This window comes from Typha latifolia, chromosome 15, assembly GCF_019914945.1.
Source record: "Typha latifolia isolate L0001 chromosome 15, TyphaL0001v2, whole genome shotgun sequence".
In the NCBI taxonomy this organism is placed as follows: Eukaryota; Viridiplantae; Streptophyta; class Magnoliopsida; order Poales; family Typhaceae; genus Typha; species Typha latifolia.
Genome location: NC_133100.1, coordinates 8,505,196 through 8,522,548, shown reverse-complemented (window position 1 = coordinate 8,522,548; position 17,353 = coordinate 8,505,196). Strand labels below are relative to the sequence as shown.

Genomic DNA, 17,353 nt, shown 5'->3' with positions numbered 1-17,353 from the left:
GGTCTTATTTGTTGCTATAATAAATGTGTAATAAGGCTCTTATTTTTAAGTGGTTTTACATGAATTAATTGTGGTGAAGAAACAATGCGAAACATAAGATCAAGCAATACAAGTGCAGAAATTTGATACTATTAAGCATAGAATCATGCATTAAAATTTTAAAAGTTGTCACCCTTACAACCAAGGGCTTTCAAATGGATGCTAAGGTGGCTATATTAATTGCTAAAGATAACTGTTGAGAAACATAGTGGGATCCATTAATGGGCTTACAATTGATAGCCTGCAACTGGAATAAACCCCCAAAAAAAAGACCTAATAAAGCCTGTGGACTGATTTACAAAAATGTGCATAAGTTAATAGTAGAAAAATGCAAGAAAATTAACAATGAGCCCAGGATTTTACCCCCCCTTGTTTTCCCTAATTCACACTTGTACTTAGAGACTAGGCCATGATCCCTCTCAGAAATAACCAAACTAATAGACATCGTACAAATATACACACAGTTCTATGCATACTTAATTCTTCAACCATGAGTTGAAATGGCAAGCACAATAACAACAACAACCGAAAAACTAAAACCAATGGCATCATTGTTCCAGCTTACTGATCCGAACACTCTGAAGTGGCCTTCTGGAAGAACTATTTCTCACTGATTTGTTCAAATTGTTTTTGCAAGATTGATCCATCTTGATAGCTGGAGTATTTTCCTTTCCTCTTGCCCCATTAAGTACAGATTCAATTTTCAAGTTCTTGACCAGTTTAACTGGTATGCTCTTCTTCGTATCTGGCTTACTAGCTTTCCTTGCACTGGAAATTCTGAATCTAATCAGTTTTTGATTAATTTCCTCCATCTCATAGGCAGTTCCGCACAGCTCTGATATAAGAGAAATTAATCAAATTTACTATAACAGAAGGAAGGCACAGAGAAATCAGAAAGATAGTAACTTTATATAAATACTAACCTTCAGATTTATAGGCATTTCTGTCAGTGCCATTTGTAGATTCTATGGGAGAATGGTTGACAGATAAGCAGCTTGAAAATTGTTTTAGTTGATAAGAATCCACCTGAACCAAATTGTTCAAAGTTTTGTTTCCACTAGAAGTTTCAGGAGAAGATTTCCTAACATCCCCAAAATGTTCTTGCGGCAGTTTTACTTGACTACTGCTGGAATCCTTAAGGGCGGTAATCACTGCAGGCATCTCAGTTGTGGAGACCTCAGGAGCAACTTCATCTGCTAACTCCTTATCAGATTTCCCTTCAAAGACTTGATTGATATCTTCTATAGCATAACTCTTCATACATTCCTCACTGTCTGGCCCTTGTGATGCAGTGGATGCTCTTGAAATTGGAACGTCTATAGTACTCTCTACCTCAGTAGTATTTACATAACACTCTTTCTCATTATCCTCAGCTTTAGCATCCACTGCACATTCACAAAACAAATCAGCTCCTTCATCTTGGATGTCGTGCTCATTTGCGCAAACTTCCTCTATACCTTCGAGTTCAGATAATACAGCTTGATCAAATTTGACTTGATCATCTGCAATCATATAGAAATCATATAGAAACCATAAAATGTGCAGAATTTCTTGAGAAGCATAAAAAGGAAAACAGTGCCACTAACCTTCTCTATGGTCAAAAATATCGACCTGTTGGCCAGAACTTTTCTCATGAAGGGGCAGCAAATCTGCAATAGATTGGAATACTTCGTATGAAGAACTTAGATAAAACAGTAAGTAAATGAAACCGGAGAGATTCATAGCCATTGCACCTTGACAATTTAAACAATTGACAGCTTCGGGAGTAGATATTCCTGATAAATTGCCTACTTCAGGAGAGGTTTCGGATCCACGGCCATCTAAATTTCTATCAAAATCTCCATTCAATTCAACGGAGCTTGCTTGCTCTTCAAATTCAATTTGAACATTTGAAATTGTCATGGACTTCAACTCATCTTCCTCTCTTAATTCTATGGCTTTATCAGTGTCCTTCCTGTGATCAGGAGTTTCACCTTCAGAATCAAAACTTTCTCTATCAAATCTACACTCATGGACAGCTGTATGAGGGCTGTCCCTTATGACAGTAGACTTTTGCATCTCCGTATCAAACAGGTCCCTCAACAGATCTATCTGTGCACCCGGTGCAGTCCACCACTCTTCAAATTTGGATTCTGGTGATCTCGAAACTACTGGAACCTTCTTGGCACTACCAAGTTTCTCAATCATATCTTAAGCCCCAAAAAAAAAATGTTAGTTCTTGACTCTACAACAGGAAATACCATAGAGTACAAGAATAAAATGGAGGTCTATCGCTCAAGTAAAAGAAAAATTACTCGAAAGAGAAGCATAAAAGCTTTCAACAGTACATGTTAAGATCCAGAGAAAAATAAAGTCAATCAGAAACAACCTTCAAATGCAGTTGAATCATCATTCTCATTATCATGTTCAGGGGATAGCTTCATGTCGCCTTCGTTCTTCTCACCAACTTTGTCCTCTTCATGATGCCCACAATCTGACGTAGGTTGGACGGCAGCAATTCTCTCATCTCCACTGTAAATATCATAGTCTCTCGACTTGGTGACTGTATAATTCTCACAGTCAACTTTTCCAAGGGCAAACTCTCCATTGGTTAGAGAAGTTTCCTTACATTCCTGTGTGAACAGAGTCTCTATACCAACTAACGAGTGCCTTGGAGTTGATGAAGAATTTTCAATGGCCTCTGAACTGGCAAAATTGTGACTGCAATCTAAATTATCTTCTATCTCTGATAACATAACTTTAACAACTGAAGTACTACAAACTGCAGCGTCTCCTCTACCATTGTCACAACGATTGTCTGCTGAGTTATTGTCTTTGATTCCTGGTTCACAAGTGTTCTATAATATCAGATAAAACTGTTGTAAAGAGAAAATGTAAACAAAATAAGAAAGATTCAAGAACTCACTATATTCTGGCAAAGAGGCACTGCTTGCTGCAGTTACAACTCCATTCAGTCTTGGATCCACATCTGAAAGACGTTAATTTTCAGTCTTCAATGCAGTATATTCTAAATCCACGTTGTAGAAACCAAGGAACCTATATATACCTTGACAAAAATCTTGTGAAGAATCAAAATATACAACAGAGGCATGACATAGACCAGCAAAGTCACCTAGCTTCTGTGTTGTATCTCCTTCAAAGTTTCCGTGAGATGCAATGTTCTCTTTGGTTTCCGATGATTCCTCCCCTTTACATTCATTACTAACAATACTGTAGGACACAATCATAGGAAGCTTTTCAGCTGCATCCTCACTGCCTAACTGAATGCCTCTGTCAAACATCAAATTGTAATCTTTAGTATTTGAAAGGGAACAATTGATGGACACCGGCTTTTCCAATACATTGTACTGGGCAATCTTCAAATCCACAATTCCATCAGCATCTGCAGATTTGCACTCGTCATTGATGATAAAAACTACTGTGTCGGCCTCAGAAGCAGCTTCTTGATGATCTTCAGAAGCCACTGTCAGCCCCTTCAGGTGCATTCGCTCAGTTTCACTATCTGAAAGGCAGCAAAGCTACTTAAATACTTAATGTTAACAATAAAGAAGCATTGTGTGAATGAGCCTTGTTACTACTTATATCCTAACACAACTAATAAATTAATTAATTATGAAGCTGTACTTCGAAGACAAGCAAGTTGCAATCAGTAAAAAATGTCAAACATAATCCTGCAACCTTTTAGAAATAAAGGAGAGTGAGAATCAGTCCCACTAGCCAGCTCCTTAATGTAGGGAGAACAGGATGACTTGGGAACTTTGTCACACTGGACTACTTTAGTCTCTTCGGCACTTCTGCAAAGTGAAAATTCTTTGGCAGCATTATTACTTGTAGTTACATTATCTTGCTTGTCTGTTTCCTTGTATAGGATATCAGGAAGAGAACTATTACTATCTTTTGTCACTTGACTGCCTGAAGAAAACCCAGCAGCCTCTGCCAGATCTTTAAAATCTTGATAATTCGAATGCATGTGATGCACATTAGTAGTAATAGGTGATATAAAGTAGTCTCTGTCATCCTCACAAGGATTTTCAATTGATGGATCACTAGATTCTTCTACCAATTCAACTGAGGTTCTTTTAAATGCACTTGTCAATATTACGAAACTAGAAGCTAATTCTCCGCCATTAACTGCCATGTTGGATACTGGGGAAGATCTTTGCTTTTTACAGGAGTTAAAACTCACATCATCCAAACTAACCTCTTTGATTGACATACCTCTGCCATTTTCCTGCAGACAAACAGCGGGAAACACACCACAAGAAGAAGGTGCTTCAACATCAGTTACGATTTTCTCAACATATTTATCAACACTTGTTTCCCTATGGGGCTTATTTTCTTCCAGCAATGAACAGGTGGATAAAGAACTCTCTTCGTGACATCCGATTAAAGTTATGCAAGGACTGAGATTGCCACAGGAGTTGGGACCCCTGAAGTCCAAAGCAGCTCTTCCAACTTCAGGTGTCCCACTTTGAAGACTAAGAACTTGGTTGCCAGGCCACAGAGCAAGAGTAGAGTTGTCAGATAAAAGAGAACTTCTTGCCTCGTATGGATCACAAATCTTAGCTTCTTCGGTTGCAACTTCAATTACTGGTAAATTACAACCCTCTAAACATACTGTATCAAAACCTCTAGCATCCTTAAATTCTTTAGATGCCAATTCAGAATATAAAGTAGTCTCTGGAGCTACTCCACAGGGCTTGAAACCATTTTCCTGTTCTAATAAATCCTTTGAATCATTAACAGCTGCAATAGTTGAAAGCTGATGACATTTATCTGCAAAAGAATAGTTAGCATAAACAAATTTTGGCAAAAGATATTGACTGTAAAAATATTTGAAGCATTAGAACTATGGCATAATGCAAATCCCATGATGCAGTAAGTTACCTTGGTTACCAGTAGTATAGTTGACCAAGCAACCGTTACCGACCGAACCTGCTTTCCTGGCATCATGAGCAGCAACTATCAAAGCAGGGGTCTTCTGATCAACCAATAAAGAAGTTTCTATGCTAATTGGAGATGGAAGTCCTTCGATATGATTGCAAGATGATAGCGGATCAATGTAGTTTAATTCTTCATACCCTTCATTGACATCTTCATACTTAAGTGCATATCGAGAAGTGGCGCAGTTATCTGCCATTATGTTAAATCTACTAGATTCTGCATCACCAAATTGCGCAACATCTTGAGCATTCACTTGCTTCTCAGATTCCTTGGTATCAGCTAGTGCTGTAATAGCAATCTCAACACTAAGATATCCGCTTTCTGAAGCAACTTCCACAATACCACCCACATTCACCGAAGGTTCTGCATCTAAATCTTCATTTTCTTCCAAACTGCTCGTAGTTATTTCACAAGACTCATCAAGACTCTCCAAGAAAGAAGCTTCTCTGCCATCGCATTCTATTTCTATATCATTGAAGTGCTTATCTTTGATGCATGTTTCAGTACCTACACTTTGCAAACCAGTTTGCAGAGCCTCCATCATTGAAAGATTTCCAGCTCGCTGTAGTTGGTCATCAGAACATGGATCAGTGACCGGAGAGTCAAGAACATCAGAACAGCTTGTCATGTCAGTGCCATCACTGCATTGATTTACTGGAATGCCACCCTCCTGAACAACTGATAGAAAAGTTGAAGGGAAAATATCTGCAACACCTAGCGACCTATCTAAAAACCCCGTAAAATGTAATGAAGCACCAGCCACTCTCTGCACCTCCCCAGATATGCATCTTTGAGCTTCTAGAGACTGGCATCCACCATCAATTGGTGTCTTTTCATTGTTGTTCTCATGAGTCTGCCTTGATAGATTCCCATGACTTGCTGCTATAATTGAGCTATCAGTTACATCTGACATTCTTGTAGTCTCTTTTGATGATAACATATGAGTTGAAGCTGAAGAGAGTTCTCCATGTCCTGCTCCATCATCATGAACATTCTTGCAATTTTTTCTGGAAGAATTCTTGTTACATTCATCGGCACGACCATTGTCTTGGTTTGCCATGACACTAGTTCTATCCACAACAGAAACTACTTCTGATGAGACGGCAACTCTTGTCCTCTTTGCTGGCTTTTTCCTTCCAATATTCTCATCAGCTACTGTTTCTGCAACCAAAATGGCAGTATCACCTGACTGATTTCTCGAACCATTGCGTCTCGATCGCCGTCGTGGTTCTTTGAATTTTTCATCATCTTCTAAAGCTTCAGTTTCTGAACTTGATTTACTCAGAACTTGATCGATGTGTTGTTTCCGCAGCTTGTTCCCTTCAATGGATTCATCACAAGGAGAATTCTCATGTACAGTTGAAGAATTCTCGAGATCAGGTGCATTACGCTTCCGCCATTTCCTTTCTTCTTTACTGCTCTTATCAAGTATTGCACCATCAGATACAGCCAAGGGAACCTCAAAATCAGTAGCATTTTGCTCTGAAGCAGTGCGTCTTGAACTCCTCAGACCCTCTTTGATTTGTACAACCAATTTTGACTCCTCCCTGATGGCCAATTCATGCTTGGCAACTTCAGATGCATTGCTGAGTGACGTACTTTCTGCAACTGTTTCATCCTGATCCTCAAAATTTTGACACGCTACTGGCGAATTCTCCTCTTCCAGCTGAGTTGGTACAATTGATTTGCGCATCGATCTTCTCAGAGGTTCTTTAGATTTTGAGGGCTTTCGTCTTTGGGCTTTCTCAGCTGCAGCTCCACTTGAAGCTTTTATCCTAGGACCAGAGTCTACAAGATCTTTACCATTCAAATCCATCTTTTTCCCTTTCCTTTGTGACTTCCTTCTCTCAAATGTTACATGTTCATGTACTGTCTCTCCACTTTCTACCAGGGAGATGTCATGTGCTGCTTCATTAGCCTTCATAATACTGCGCCGCCGTGATCTCATTGAAAAGCTGTCAAATTGAAAATCTTCATCCCCCTGGTCACCAAGACTTGTTTCTTTGGTTGCTTTGCCATGGCTTGATTTGTCACTATCCAACAAAGAACTCTCCGACCTCGAGAGATTTCTTCTTGAACGCCTCCGAGGAGGCTCTTTGCAGGGAGGAGCACTGCTTCCTCCCTCATGCGCACCTCTTGGTCGCTTATGAGAATCTTTCCTTCCAAGGTTGTCATCTTGTTTCAAATTCTTGGCAAATGAAGCCTCGTCTTTCCTATTTCGACTTGTTTTTTTATCTCCTGGAAATGTCTCGATCTCTCGGACCACCACCACTCTATTCCTCAAGGATCTAGTAATCAGCCGATCACAGCAAGATTCTTTCACCTCTTTCCCCTCCCTTTGTTCATCCTCGCAAGGCAATATCGCGAACAAAGGTAGCTCGCCATTTTGACAAGCACCTCGTGCCTTTCTCCTCATTTCATCCTTCCCAACAACAGGAGACCATACAACCGCAGCTGAGAGCGACAGAGACCTCCTAGTTCTCACTGCACCCCTTGGACACTGAGAAGCACCCTTCTCCTCCGCTTCAGAAACAGTAATAGACTTCCTTCTACTAGATCTCCTCTTCTCAGGAGAAATTCTCACATCTAACTCTTCTTTCCTCCCATCAAAATCAAAATTTTCCTCTGGAAACAAGAAGCTAACCTTCTTAGAGACCCTGCGTTCTCTTCCGCCTTCCTCGCCGATGCTTCCTCCGGATCCCTTCAAGCAACCCTTCGGCTTTGTCTTCGGCTTCGTCTTATCATCCCCCTATTAAATTGACAAAAATTGCGCTTATAATTCCTACTAAATCGGATATATTATTCAAAAAATTTGGGGAAAAAAATAGAGTACCAGTAGAAGAGAAGTGAGGTCGTCGGCCATCTTCGAATTGGCGGAATTGGCGGGAAGTCCATGCTTCTTGCAGAGGGCTTGAAGCTGCTTCCTCTTCATGCTTTTGAAATCCATCTTCATGGAAAGATCGAGGAGAGAGGTGAGAGAAGCAAATTGGAGGAGATCAGTGCAAGTATCTCATTGGAAGATGGAACAGGAGGAGGGAGAGAGATGAATTGGCTTGTTTCAGACATCACCCATGAGGCCATGAGGCCATGAGAGAGAGATTTGATCGAACTTTTCTTCGGAAAAGAGTGAAAGGAGGCGAGCCGTTTGAAATTTTTCGAATTTCGGAAGCGTTCGATTGCTCGCGCTTTTCCCGCCGGTTGTAATGCCACGTGGAGATACTGAGTTGGGCTCACTAGAGTTTGCCGTTGGAGGTCGATGTTTCAATCCATTATGGCCGAACCGGCCCAGATGTGTGGCATTTGAACCAAACCAACATCGGGAATCTGGGATTACTCGTAGGCTCGTAGCTGTGATCGAGTCAAGTTCGAACTTGGTTCAATTATTTGTTTCCACAGTAGTATATAGCCAAGTTCAAGGTAGGAAATTTTAGTTGCATGCGTTCTCAAGATAAATATTACGGGTTCGTGGATTTGTTGTTTCAATATTTTAGTTTCTTTTTTTGTTAATAAAAGTCACTATCCGAAATGAACGATTTTAAGTATAAATCTTAAACACAACTGAAGAGTTTATGGTGCTATTTATAAATAAGAAATAATTAATTTATAAATAAAGAAGATTTATGGATCAAACTAAAGTAATTATTATTAAATAAAATTACTAATTCAGATATTAAGTTTTATTTAATTTTATATTTAGACTCGGCTTAACTCAACTCAAACTAAGCGCAGGAGGAGAGGAGGGGGAAGATGAAAAGGTTGGAAGAGTAGGAGGGGAAGGGATATTATTTGTAAATGATAGCTTGTAAATGATCCTCGAAGGTGAGAAGAGAGCAAGAAGATATTGAAGTGGTACGGTGGCGATGATTTAATTGATCCGTTTAAGTAAATTTGGCTGCAATTCGTCATCCTTCTTGGATTTGAGAGATAGTATGGTTTGGCAGATTTAAGGAGAATATATATGTAGAGGAAAGAGGAAGAGAGAGAGAGAAGAGTGGTGCCTTTAGCTTCAGCAAAGCCAAGCTCAAGGCACTTGTATATTTTGACACCCCTATTTTTATATAGGTAGATAAATTATCTTTATGTGACATTCATATAGACCAACACTTACTAATGAGAATTGAATAATAAATTTGTAACTCACTCACTTACATACATTGTTTGGTGTGGACACAGAATAATCAAAAACCCAAGCTGTCTAACCCGAAACCATTTCATGCCAACGTAAACAAAGATGCGAGGACGGTGCCTGAAGAATCACAAAGCATAACCACAGTATTACTGCAAAGATAAATAGAAGACTGTCATCTCGAGAATGAAAGAATCCACTGCTCTACTACTGGGAAGCATACAGTTGTAACTGAACACAAGATAATAATTCGCAAGAATAAATGGGAAAATTAACCTAGCTACAAAACCAAGCCTCTCCTGAAAAGTTACTGCCCCCCCCCCCATGTCATCAGATGTTAATAAATATCCACGGAAAGTATGCTTGTAGCCAAGCATCCAAAAGCAAAGAGCAAAAACAAACAAATATCTTGTGAAATAGAGAAGAAAAATTCATTTGATGCCTCTCCAACTTAACCACGGCCAGGCGCACGCCCATGCCCATGCCCTCGCCCTCGGCCTCGACCTCTTCCTAGCCTGCCACGTCCTACAAAACCAAACCAAGGGCAGTCCATTAGCAGAAAGATGCAAAAATCACGAGATAAGAACGAGAGGAAAATAAATTGCATTATATGAGTGCAAACAATTCAAGAACTTAGCTAGCTATGCAACCTATGACAACTATTGTCAAGTACCAAAACATTAACAAGAGGCCAACTAGAACCAGGATACTTTCAATTTGAGGCCCCTTTGCCAACTGTCAATATGTTGAGGACTGAAGAGAATTCTTGAGAAAGATTTTAACAGCCTGGTTACATTAAGCGAATTTGAGAGAACAGGGAGAAAGGAAAGAAAATGGAAGTTTTGCAATATGAGAAAGAGTAGAGAATCAAAGGAAAGGAAAGACTTTGACGATCTACTAGCATTCAAAAGGATCTTTTTCGCACTTTTCAAGAAAGAAAACCGCATAGGATTACTTGAATTCTATACTGAAGGAGCTAAATGTGCATTTAATTGACTGCAGCATTTAAAAGATGAGAGATTTGCAGATCTAAAAATCATCTAATATTTCTGAAGATTACATCTCAAAGAAATTAGTGGATAAGCTCACCACGTCCTTGTGGAGGAAATGCATCAGGCTCCCCATCATCATATCCATCTTGCTCTTGTTGCATATATCTGCCACCATAGCCATCACCATACCCCCTTCCACCCCGAAAAGCACCGCGACCTCTTCCACGCCCTCTTCCTCTGCCACCATATCCACCGCGTCCACCATCCCATCCTTCATCCCCTTCATAACCTGCCATCCGATTGCTAATCCCTGTACCAGAAATACCTAGATCAGTATAAATATATTAGGCTAATAAAAACTAGATAAAAAAGAATCTGCACATGAACAATATGGGAAGCATCACTTCATACTATATAGTATATATGATATAAATCTTGAAAGACAACACTTTGTATAATGGTCCAGCAAGATTTTTTCTAACATAGAAAGGTGAACATCACAGAAGACATCCCAGAAATAAAAAAACAGCTATACAAGCCCATAGATGAACATAAAAATCTACTTTATCCTTTTTGTGTTATCATTAAATGATTTTAGCTAGTTTATCTGGCATATGATATCTCATGAAACCCAACAATGTGACAAAACTCATGGTGTACAATTAGATGACTTCCCGTAGAACCCATATTCTTATACCATGATAAATAAAAAGAGTAGAAATCAAATCAAATCAAATTCCACAGTCTATAGACAAGGTGATCAGGTAAAAGGACATTGTCAAGTACTTCTGTGACAATGATGCATGAGATAAGCCGCAGTTTCTATTATTTATCGTAAAGTGTAAACACAAGTATTCTGAAAATGCAATGTTCAACATTAAGTATTTATTTGTAATAATAAACAGCAGAGTACCTCCTCCACCCCTGCCTCTTCCTCGGCCACCATATCCTCTTCCACGACCACCAGGTAATTGTTCTACATTCGTCCAATGATGGAAACATTCATTATAATTACAATCCACATTAGTTGCAATAATATGAGGGAAAAGAGCATGTTATTTGATAATCGACCTGCTTCGTAATCAAAGTCCGTCAATGGTTTCACTTGATCAGCTGGTATGGGTGGCTGGTACCTGCATAAGCACTTGATAATTTGACATAACTGCCAGTAAAAGTGACGTTTCAGCAATAAAGGTAAAATCCATGTATATTCAAAATCTCAAGAACCAAGTTAGAAAGTAATAACACCTTCTCTCTCCTTGGTTAATATCTTTCAAATGACCAATCTGATCTTTATAAACTTTGTCATTAGCTCCTATCTATTTGAACTAATATGAATTATAACTGTTTTTGCCAAAAGAGGTCCAATTTTAGCCATTATAAGTAAGATTTATTGTTAAGGGCAATGTACTAGAGATAGGATGATTGAGTACTCATATAATTGTTTAATGCAACAGAAGAAAGGGACAAAAAGAGCAATAAAAACTACTAACTCAACAAACTTTCAGACAAATAAATATTCATAATAGGAAATTTAATTCCAAACATAGGAGTCAATGCAGAGAAAGACGCACAGGAGAGCAGATTACTCAACTGGAGTAGTGCATAGTGTCCAGTTATTCTACTCAACTCGATGTAAATAATTCTAAATTTGCTACAGAACATACAACTTACAATTATTTCAATCTCGAAGACTGTAATATGCTTCAAACATAATTACAAGATCCTACTTACCCGGGAGAAGATGTATCCAACTCCTTCTTGGACAACGTTATAGTTATCATTGATACATGACGGGTAGTCTCAAGTCTGTCATAAGACAATAAGTAGTTCAAAGTAACACTGATTGGAAGAGAAAGGAACCACATGTGTAGTGATACTTACGGGAGAAGGCCTTCTTCCAATGGCTCCCACACGTCAGTTATATCAGTAGATTCAATCGAAATGTTTTGATGTAAACCAACAATCCTTCTCTAGAAAAATTAAATATAGTTCTCTTATTGATTAAAGTCATCCCACTTTAACATTAAAAGTAGTATTTATGATCAATAAACATGTGAGCATTTAATATTCTGGCAGAAAGAGTAACCTTGATCAATTCTGCAATCATAACAGTCTTACTGATAGCTCTCCCCATGGCTTTGATGATAATCTCATCAGAACCTTTTTCCTGAAAAGTAGCAGGAGATAAGATAATTACAGAGCATTAGTCCACAAAACAAGATGATGATTAGCTATACCAGTTTTCTCGAGAAAGATTACATTTTTATATCTTTAATATCTCAATTTCATTCAGAAGGCCACCATAAGGAAGAAAAGGAAAAGGATAAAAAAAAAAACAAGAGCAAGATGTCTAATTAAAATTCATGGACAATGTACGGTTAATTACTTTCCCATAAATCTTACTAACTCCATATTTGGTACAAGGGGAAAACTAATACTACTTTCGGGATTCTAGCATATGATGCATAAAAAAAAAACGATTTTCCTCTTACAGTAATCATAAGATACACAAAGACTTCACGATTGTTAAACACAGTAGCTTCCTACAAAATCATATTCATCTAAAGCAGGCAATTGTAATTTTCTGCGTTGTTGTCCAATCACCTGGAGCAATGTAGTTGCATAACTAATGTAATTCCTCATCCTCCCTTGGGCGGTGATCCTTATCTCGTTCTCATTTATTGCCGTCTCAGGCCGCGGCTTCTCCACCCTCTGGTATCGATCCATCTACACTTGCAACAACAAGAACAAACATTGAATCGAAGAACCAACGAGGAACTGAACTCGAAACCCTAAACCACTATCCAGAAGAAGAGAACAAGAGATCCAAGGAAGGAAAATATCCATAGGAACAAGGGTTAGGGTTTCGTACCTTTGAGAGATCTTTTATCCCTTGTAATCCGAGAGGAATAAAATGTATTTATTCTCGCTCGGTTCCGCTCTAAGGAAGTTTATATAGGGGGTGGAGTGGTGGGGGATAGGGTTCCGAACGAGATTTCGGATAAGCCCGGGCACGTGAGCACGAACGAAGGGCTGCGCCGAATTAGGTTTGGACACGTAAGTGATTAATTCGCTTTAAGTACATCATTACACGGAATTCGTAGAAACAACGAAAGTTAATATCTTTGGATGTGACGTCGTCTTTTTATTGGGCTTTGATTTGATGTTTGTAGGATTCAGCCGTCAAGGCCTGTAAAGCGTCAAATTGGGGCCCATTTTATAATTCTTTGTATATAATAATATAATTTCGTTTAGAATACTTAAATCAAAAAATACCGAGTTCATAGATATTTATTATAAATAATTACATCTACTCCTCTGAGCTATATTGACTCATTTTCACTGTTTAATATAGATTTTATTTTAATCAGAAAAGATAATATTATTACTTCAAAATAAGAACTAACAACATTAAATATTTGAGTATTGGTATCAGAACATCAGTAAACTAGTTAAAAGAGATAGAATTGAATTAATTTAATAGTCTCAACTTATAGAGAGGTTCATTGGTTGGTACTTGGTAGAGATAGATATGGCCTTCAAGAAAAGCAATTAACTAGTTTTGTCTCGAACCCAGCCTCAACCGTTGAATCACAATAGACGTGCGATTTATTTGAGTTGATCTTGATGATATCGTCGATAAGAGCCTGCCATCTGACCCAAGTACATTGATCCCTTAGCTGCAAAAACTCTTTAAAATACCTATTTTCTCAACTATCTATTAGATTTTTTAAGAAATATCACGTGATTATCACGTGATCAATTTTAGAGTCTTTCGGAATAGTTTTACTCTAATTTTAGAGGAAAAAAAAAGAAAAAAATTGAGAGTAAGATAATCATTTTATATTTTTAGTTGATACTATCTATGAGAATATTAGATAGTTTTGAGGATCAAACAAAAGATTAAAAAAGTAGGTTTATGTAAAAACTAGCTATAGTTCAAGAGTTGTAGTTAAATCTATTTATTATTGACCTTACATTTTGTTTTTAAAAATACCCTAAGTTATTTTTAAAGTAACAACAGCTGACCAAATACATAATATTGTGTTATTTTTAATAATAAAAAGTAAAATGTAGGAGTCAATGATAAATATCCATATAAGGTAGGGACTTGATGATAATTATGGAATAACGTAGGGTGTTTCTGAAGAATTTCCCTATTCTTTTTTTTTAATGTTATTAAACACAAATTAATGGTTTTTAAAATTTGGGGAAAGCCCGAATCGTGATGGGCTACCATGGAATTGTGAGCTTTAGGTTGTGGCCTGGGCCTTTTTCGGCCCACAAGTTGGGTCACTAATTATTTTTCCTTTTACAAATTAGACCTTATTCATGAGTAATATAACGCACGAGCCCATCTATAACGAAATGCACCAACTACCAATCCAAATGCTACGCGGCTATGCCTCTACTCCATCGCTTCGCGTGGCCACTCACCACTCCTCTCCCTCCCATCGCCACCAATAACACCCCGCGCACGATAGCGTTCACCACCGCACTCGGCCACTCGAGCCGCCGTGTGTCCTACTCCAGTCCTCCCGCCGCCGGAAGAGTGGAGAACTCGTCGTTCGACTCGGCCGAGTTCGAGGCCGAGAGGCTCCGCCTCGACGCGGAGGCGCGCGCTGCGATGGCGAAGACTGCTGCAGACGCCGTAGGCGACTCGGAGGCGGCGGGAAGCGGCGATCCGAAGGCGTGGAAGTGGAAGATTCGGAAACGGGTTTGGGATCTCATGGAGGCGGAAGGCATCGCGAGGAACCCTCGCCCCGTTCACCATCGGATCCCTAATTTTGTCGGCGCCGCTGACGCTGCCGAGTCGGTTCGTATTCCCTTTTAGCGTAATCCAATACTTCGCATGTTTTGGTGTTATTTCGTCCCGGGGAGTACGATTTCGGGGTAGTTTTGTTCCTACCCTTCTTATGACTCAATTAAAGGTCAAAACTTTCCAAAGGACCTCGTAATCGAAACTATTGAGTCGTTAATTTAGAAATTTATCACTTTTTCTCTTTTTCTCACTGTATCAGCTACCAAGTTGCAATCTTTTTTTAGATTCCGAATCCATGAAATGATTTCCTCGGACGCTATTAAGTGTTCACAGTTGTCTTCTCTCCATCCAGATCATACCTCACCTTAAGTAGTACGTCGGTGAACAATAACAAGTAGAAATTCTTGGATGCTAATTAAGTGTATTTTATTCGAGAATCATATACACAGTAGTCACGCTTACTTGGTCAGGTTATTATTTGTTTTTATGCTTTCTTATACTAGTACCTCTTGCTTTTATGCCACCAAAGTTTATTTCTCTAGCATTGCTATCTTTCGTTTTTGTGTATATGAATTGTGGTACCTACTGACTTCATGTTACTTGTGCCCTTTCAGTTAGGAAGATTGGAAGTATTTCAGTCTGCACAATGTGTGAAGGTCAACCCTGACTCACCTCAGAAGCAAGTTCGCTTCTTAACACTCACAGGTTAGTCATCTGTTAATTGTTCTTTGTTGTTAAACTCTAGTACAATGAGTGTAGGCAAATTTATACAGACCAGCATTGAACTAACATGATATGCTACTTTTTTATTACCATACCTCCAAACAAGTTCACTTTAATACAAGGGTTAAGATTTTTCTAGTAGTCATGAAATTGTCCGTTGACAAATATTCCATCCACTCAGAACGTATTTAATCACTTGGAGCTTCCATTTTCTGAGCAGAGAGATTCAATATTGACCTTTGCTGATATAGAGAGGACTTTTGGACTTCTCTCTATTTGATTAACATAGACATTTCATAACTATCCTTGCTAGAATGGCTTTAAAACCTTCCCAGAACTGATTTATGCCAACTGAGGAACTATATTCAACCTCGAGAAAACAATTCTTGTGCATCACAGTTGCTTTCATGTCTGGAGTAAATTTTTTGGTTTCTTTTCGATTTGCACTTTAAACCTCCAATTGTATCATTTGCATTTTGTCTAATTGGTTTCTAACTTGAACTGTAAAGGTGAAAAGAAGTTGTTGACTCCACAACCACGTCTGAGGACTGGCTTCTTTTCTGTGTTAGATTCTCAAACCTTACCTTCTGGTTCCATAGTAGAGGCATGTACTTCTGTAGGTGCTGCCAAATATGGAAGGCCTATTGGATTGGATGAAAAGATCAAAGTGGATTTGATTGTTATCGGATCGGTTGCAGTTGATCCAAGAACAGGAGCACGACTCGGGAAGGGTGAGGTACAATTCGTGATTCAACATTCAGCTTCCGTTGTTCATTTATTTCGCTGTCATTGTGCATTATGATACTATGCCGCATAATTCCGTTCATGCCTATGGATGTCCTTGTGTTAAGTGACCTGGGTTGATGCAGGGATTTGCAGAGCTGGAATATGGAATGCTCCGGTATATGGGATCTATAGATGACACGACCATGGTTGTAACATCTGGTAATTGTTTACCTCTTCCTATTTTCGTTTTGTCTTTGTATAGTTTTGGATAGTGAAAGTGTGAAACAAAAATAATTTAACAATTTGTTTACTAGATTGCTTGTTTGTTTTGTGTTCACATTCTTTCCTCTTACATCGGTTGGTTGTGAAAACTCAAGAAACCAATTTGATACCCGAGTCCAGATTTATATCACTTCAATTGATTTATTTGCGCGAAACAACTATGCTCCAGTGCACGACAGGCAATTGGTCGATGATATCCCAGTTGAGAAGCTCTTAATTCATGATGTACCAGTGGACATTGTATGCACTCCAACTCAGGTCATCTTCACCAACACACGTATCCCAAAGCCTCAAGGTTCAGATAAGTTTCAATGCTCTCGTCACAAATTAGTAGTAGTAAAACTTGAGGTTCTTGAACTAATCAATTTTGAAATGTAGGAATATATTGGGAAAAATTATCTCCAGAAAAGCTGGGGCAAATTCGGATTCTCAGAGAGCTGAAGAGAAGAATAGAGAAAGAGACAGGAAAGATGCTTCCTTGCGGACCTTCTGAGAAGCTTCCTCCCACAGCTCGACGGGGAAGGCGATGAATGTTTTGCGAAAAATATGCATGTTGTAAACTTTCTTTTGTTTACCATTAAAATGAAATGCAGATGATACTTGAAATGGATGTAATGGTAACAGGGAAAGTGCCTCTCTTGCACCTACTTCATTTCATCGATGCTTTCTAAGCATTGAGTTGTTGTATTTAAGTTCGTTTACTTCAAAATAAATGCATATTCTTAATTTGAGACTCAAAAGACTATTTGTTATGTT

The 17,353-nt window shown here is 38.7% G+C and overlaps 3 protein-coding genes across 6 annotated transcripts; 1 reads left to right on the top strand and 2 right to left on the bottom strand.

The window, feature by feature from the left end:
• Positions 1-235: 235 nt before the first annotated feature.
• Positions 236-8,185, bottom strand: LOC140802404 (uncharacterized). Of its 3 annotated transcripts, XM_073157923.1 has the most exons (11): positions 7,817-8,185; positions 4,927-7,732; positions 3,718-4,815; positions 3,086-3,541; positions 2,945-3,007; positions 2,408-2,860; positions 1,773-2,228; positions 1,626-1,688; positions 1,497-1,541; positions 963-1,424; positions 236-874 (listed from the first exon to the last, which is right to left on the bottom strand). In XM_073157923.1, the coding sequence occupies exons 1-11, from the start codon at positions 7,934-7,936 to the stop codon at positions 588-590; spliced, it is 6,309 nt and encodes a 2,102-aa protein (XP_073014024.1). In that variant the 5' UTR covers positions 7,937-8,185; the 3' UTR covers positions 236-587. The 3 variants fall into 3 exon arrangements, with proteins under 3 accessions (XP_073014024.1, XP_073014023.1, XP_073014025.1); XM_073157922.1 differs by having other exon boundaries at positions 963-1,541; positions 7,817-8,183; XM_073157924.1 differs by having other exon boundaries at positions 963-1,541; positions 4,258-4,815; positions 7,817-8,183.
• Positions 8,186-9,289: 1,104 nt separating this feature from the next.
• On the bottom strand, positions 9,290-13,112 carry LOC140801605 (uncharacterized). The gene is made up of 9 exons (XM_073156785.1): positions 12,977-13,112; positions 12,709-12,831; positions 12,191-12,271; positions 11,986-12,074; positions 11,836-11,910; positions 11,173-11,234; positions 11,015-11,077; positions 10,199-10,411; positions 9,290-9,634 (listed from the first exon to the last, which is right to left on the bottom strand). Exons 2-9 carry the CDS (start codon positions 12,829-12,831, stop codon positions 9,561-9,563), a joined length of 780 nt encoding a protein of 259 aa, XP_073012886.1. The 5' UTR covers positions 12,977-13,112; the 3' UTR covers positions 9,290-9,560.
• Positions 13,113-14,477: 1,365 nt separating this feature from the next.
• On the top strand, positions 14,478-17,337 carry LOC140802279 (5-formyltetrahydrofolate cyclo-ligase-like protein COG0212). Of its 2 annotated transcripts, none has more exons than XR_012111618.1 (6): positions 14,478-14,920; positions 15,481-15,571; positions 16,099-16,325; positions 16,459-16,534; positions 16,693-16,892; positions 16,976-17,337. XR_012111618.1 is itself a non-coding variant. In XM_073157748.1 (6 exons), the coding sequence occupies exons 1-6, from the start codon at positions 14,507-14,509 to the stop codon at positions 17,125-17,127; spliced, it is 1,086 nt and encodes a 361-aa protein (XP_073013849.1). In that variant the 5' UTR covers positions 14,478-14,506; the 3' UTR covers positions 17,128-17,337. The 2 variants fall into 2 exon arrangements, 1 of the variants encoding a protein (XP_073013849.1); XM_073157748.1 differs by having other exon boundaries at positions 16,767-16,892.
• Positions 17,338-17,353: the final 16 nt, after the last annotated feature.

Coding starts and splice junctions, on each gene's coding strand:
- LOC140802279 (XM_073157748.1), top strand. CDS start 14,507: ATGCCTCTACTCCATCGCTTCGCGTGGCCACTCACCACTCCTCTCCCT. Junction 15,572..16,098: donor TCGCTTCTTAACACTCACAG/GTTAGTCATCTG, acceptor TGAACTGTAAAG/GTGAAAAGAAGTTGTTGACT. Junction 16,535..16,766: donor GACCATGGTTGTAACATCTG/GTAATTGTTTAC, acceptor ACTATGCTCCAG/TGCACGACAGGCAATTGGTC.
- LOC140801605 (XM_073156785.1), bottom strand. CDS start 12,831: ATGGATCGATACCAGAGGGTGGAGAAGCCGCGGCCTGAGACGGCAATA. Junction 12,272..12,708: donor ATGCAACTACATTGCTCCAG/GTGATTGGACAA, acceptor GCTACTTTTCAG/GAAAAAGGTTCTGATGAGAT. Junction 10,412..11,014: donor AAGAGGCAGGGGTGGAGGAG/GTACTCTGCTGT, acceptor TTTCTGGTACAG/GGATTAGCAATCGGATGGCA.
- LOC140802404 (XM_073157922.1), bottom strand. CDS start 7,936: ATGAAGATGGATTTCAAAAGCATGAAGAGGAAGCAGCTTCAAGCCCTC. Junction 7,733..7,816: donor ACCTCACTTCTCTTCTACTG/GTACTCTATTTT, acceptor TCAATTTAATAG/GGGGATGATAAGACGAAGCC. Junction 2,861..2,944: donor TGCCTCTTTGCCAGAATATA/GTGAGTTCTTGA, acceptor CTTGTGAACCAG/GAATCAAAGACAATAACTCA.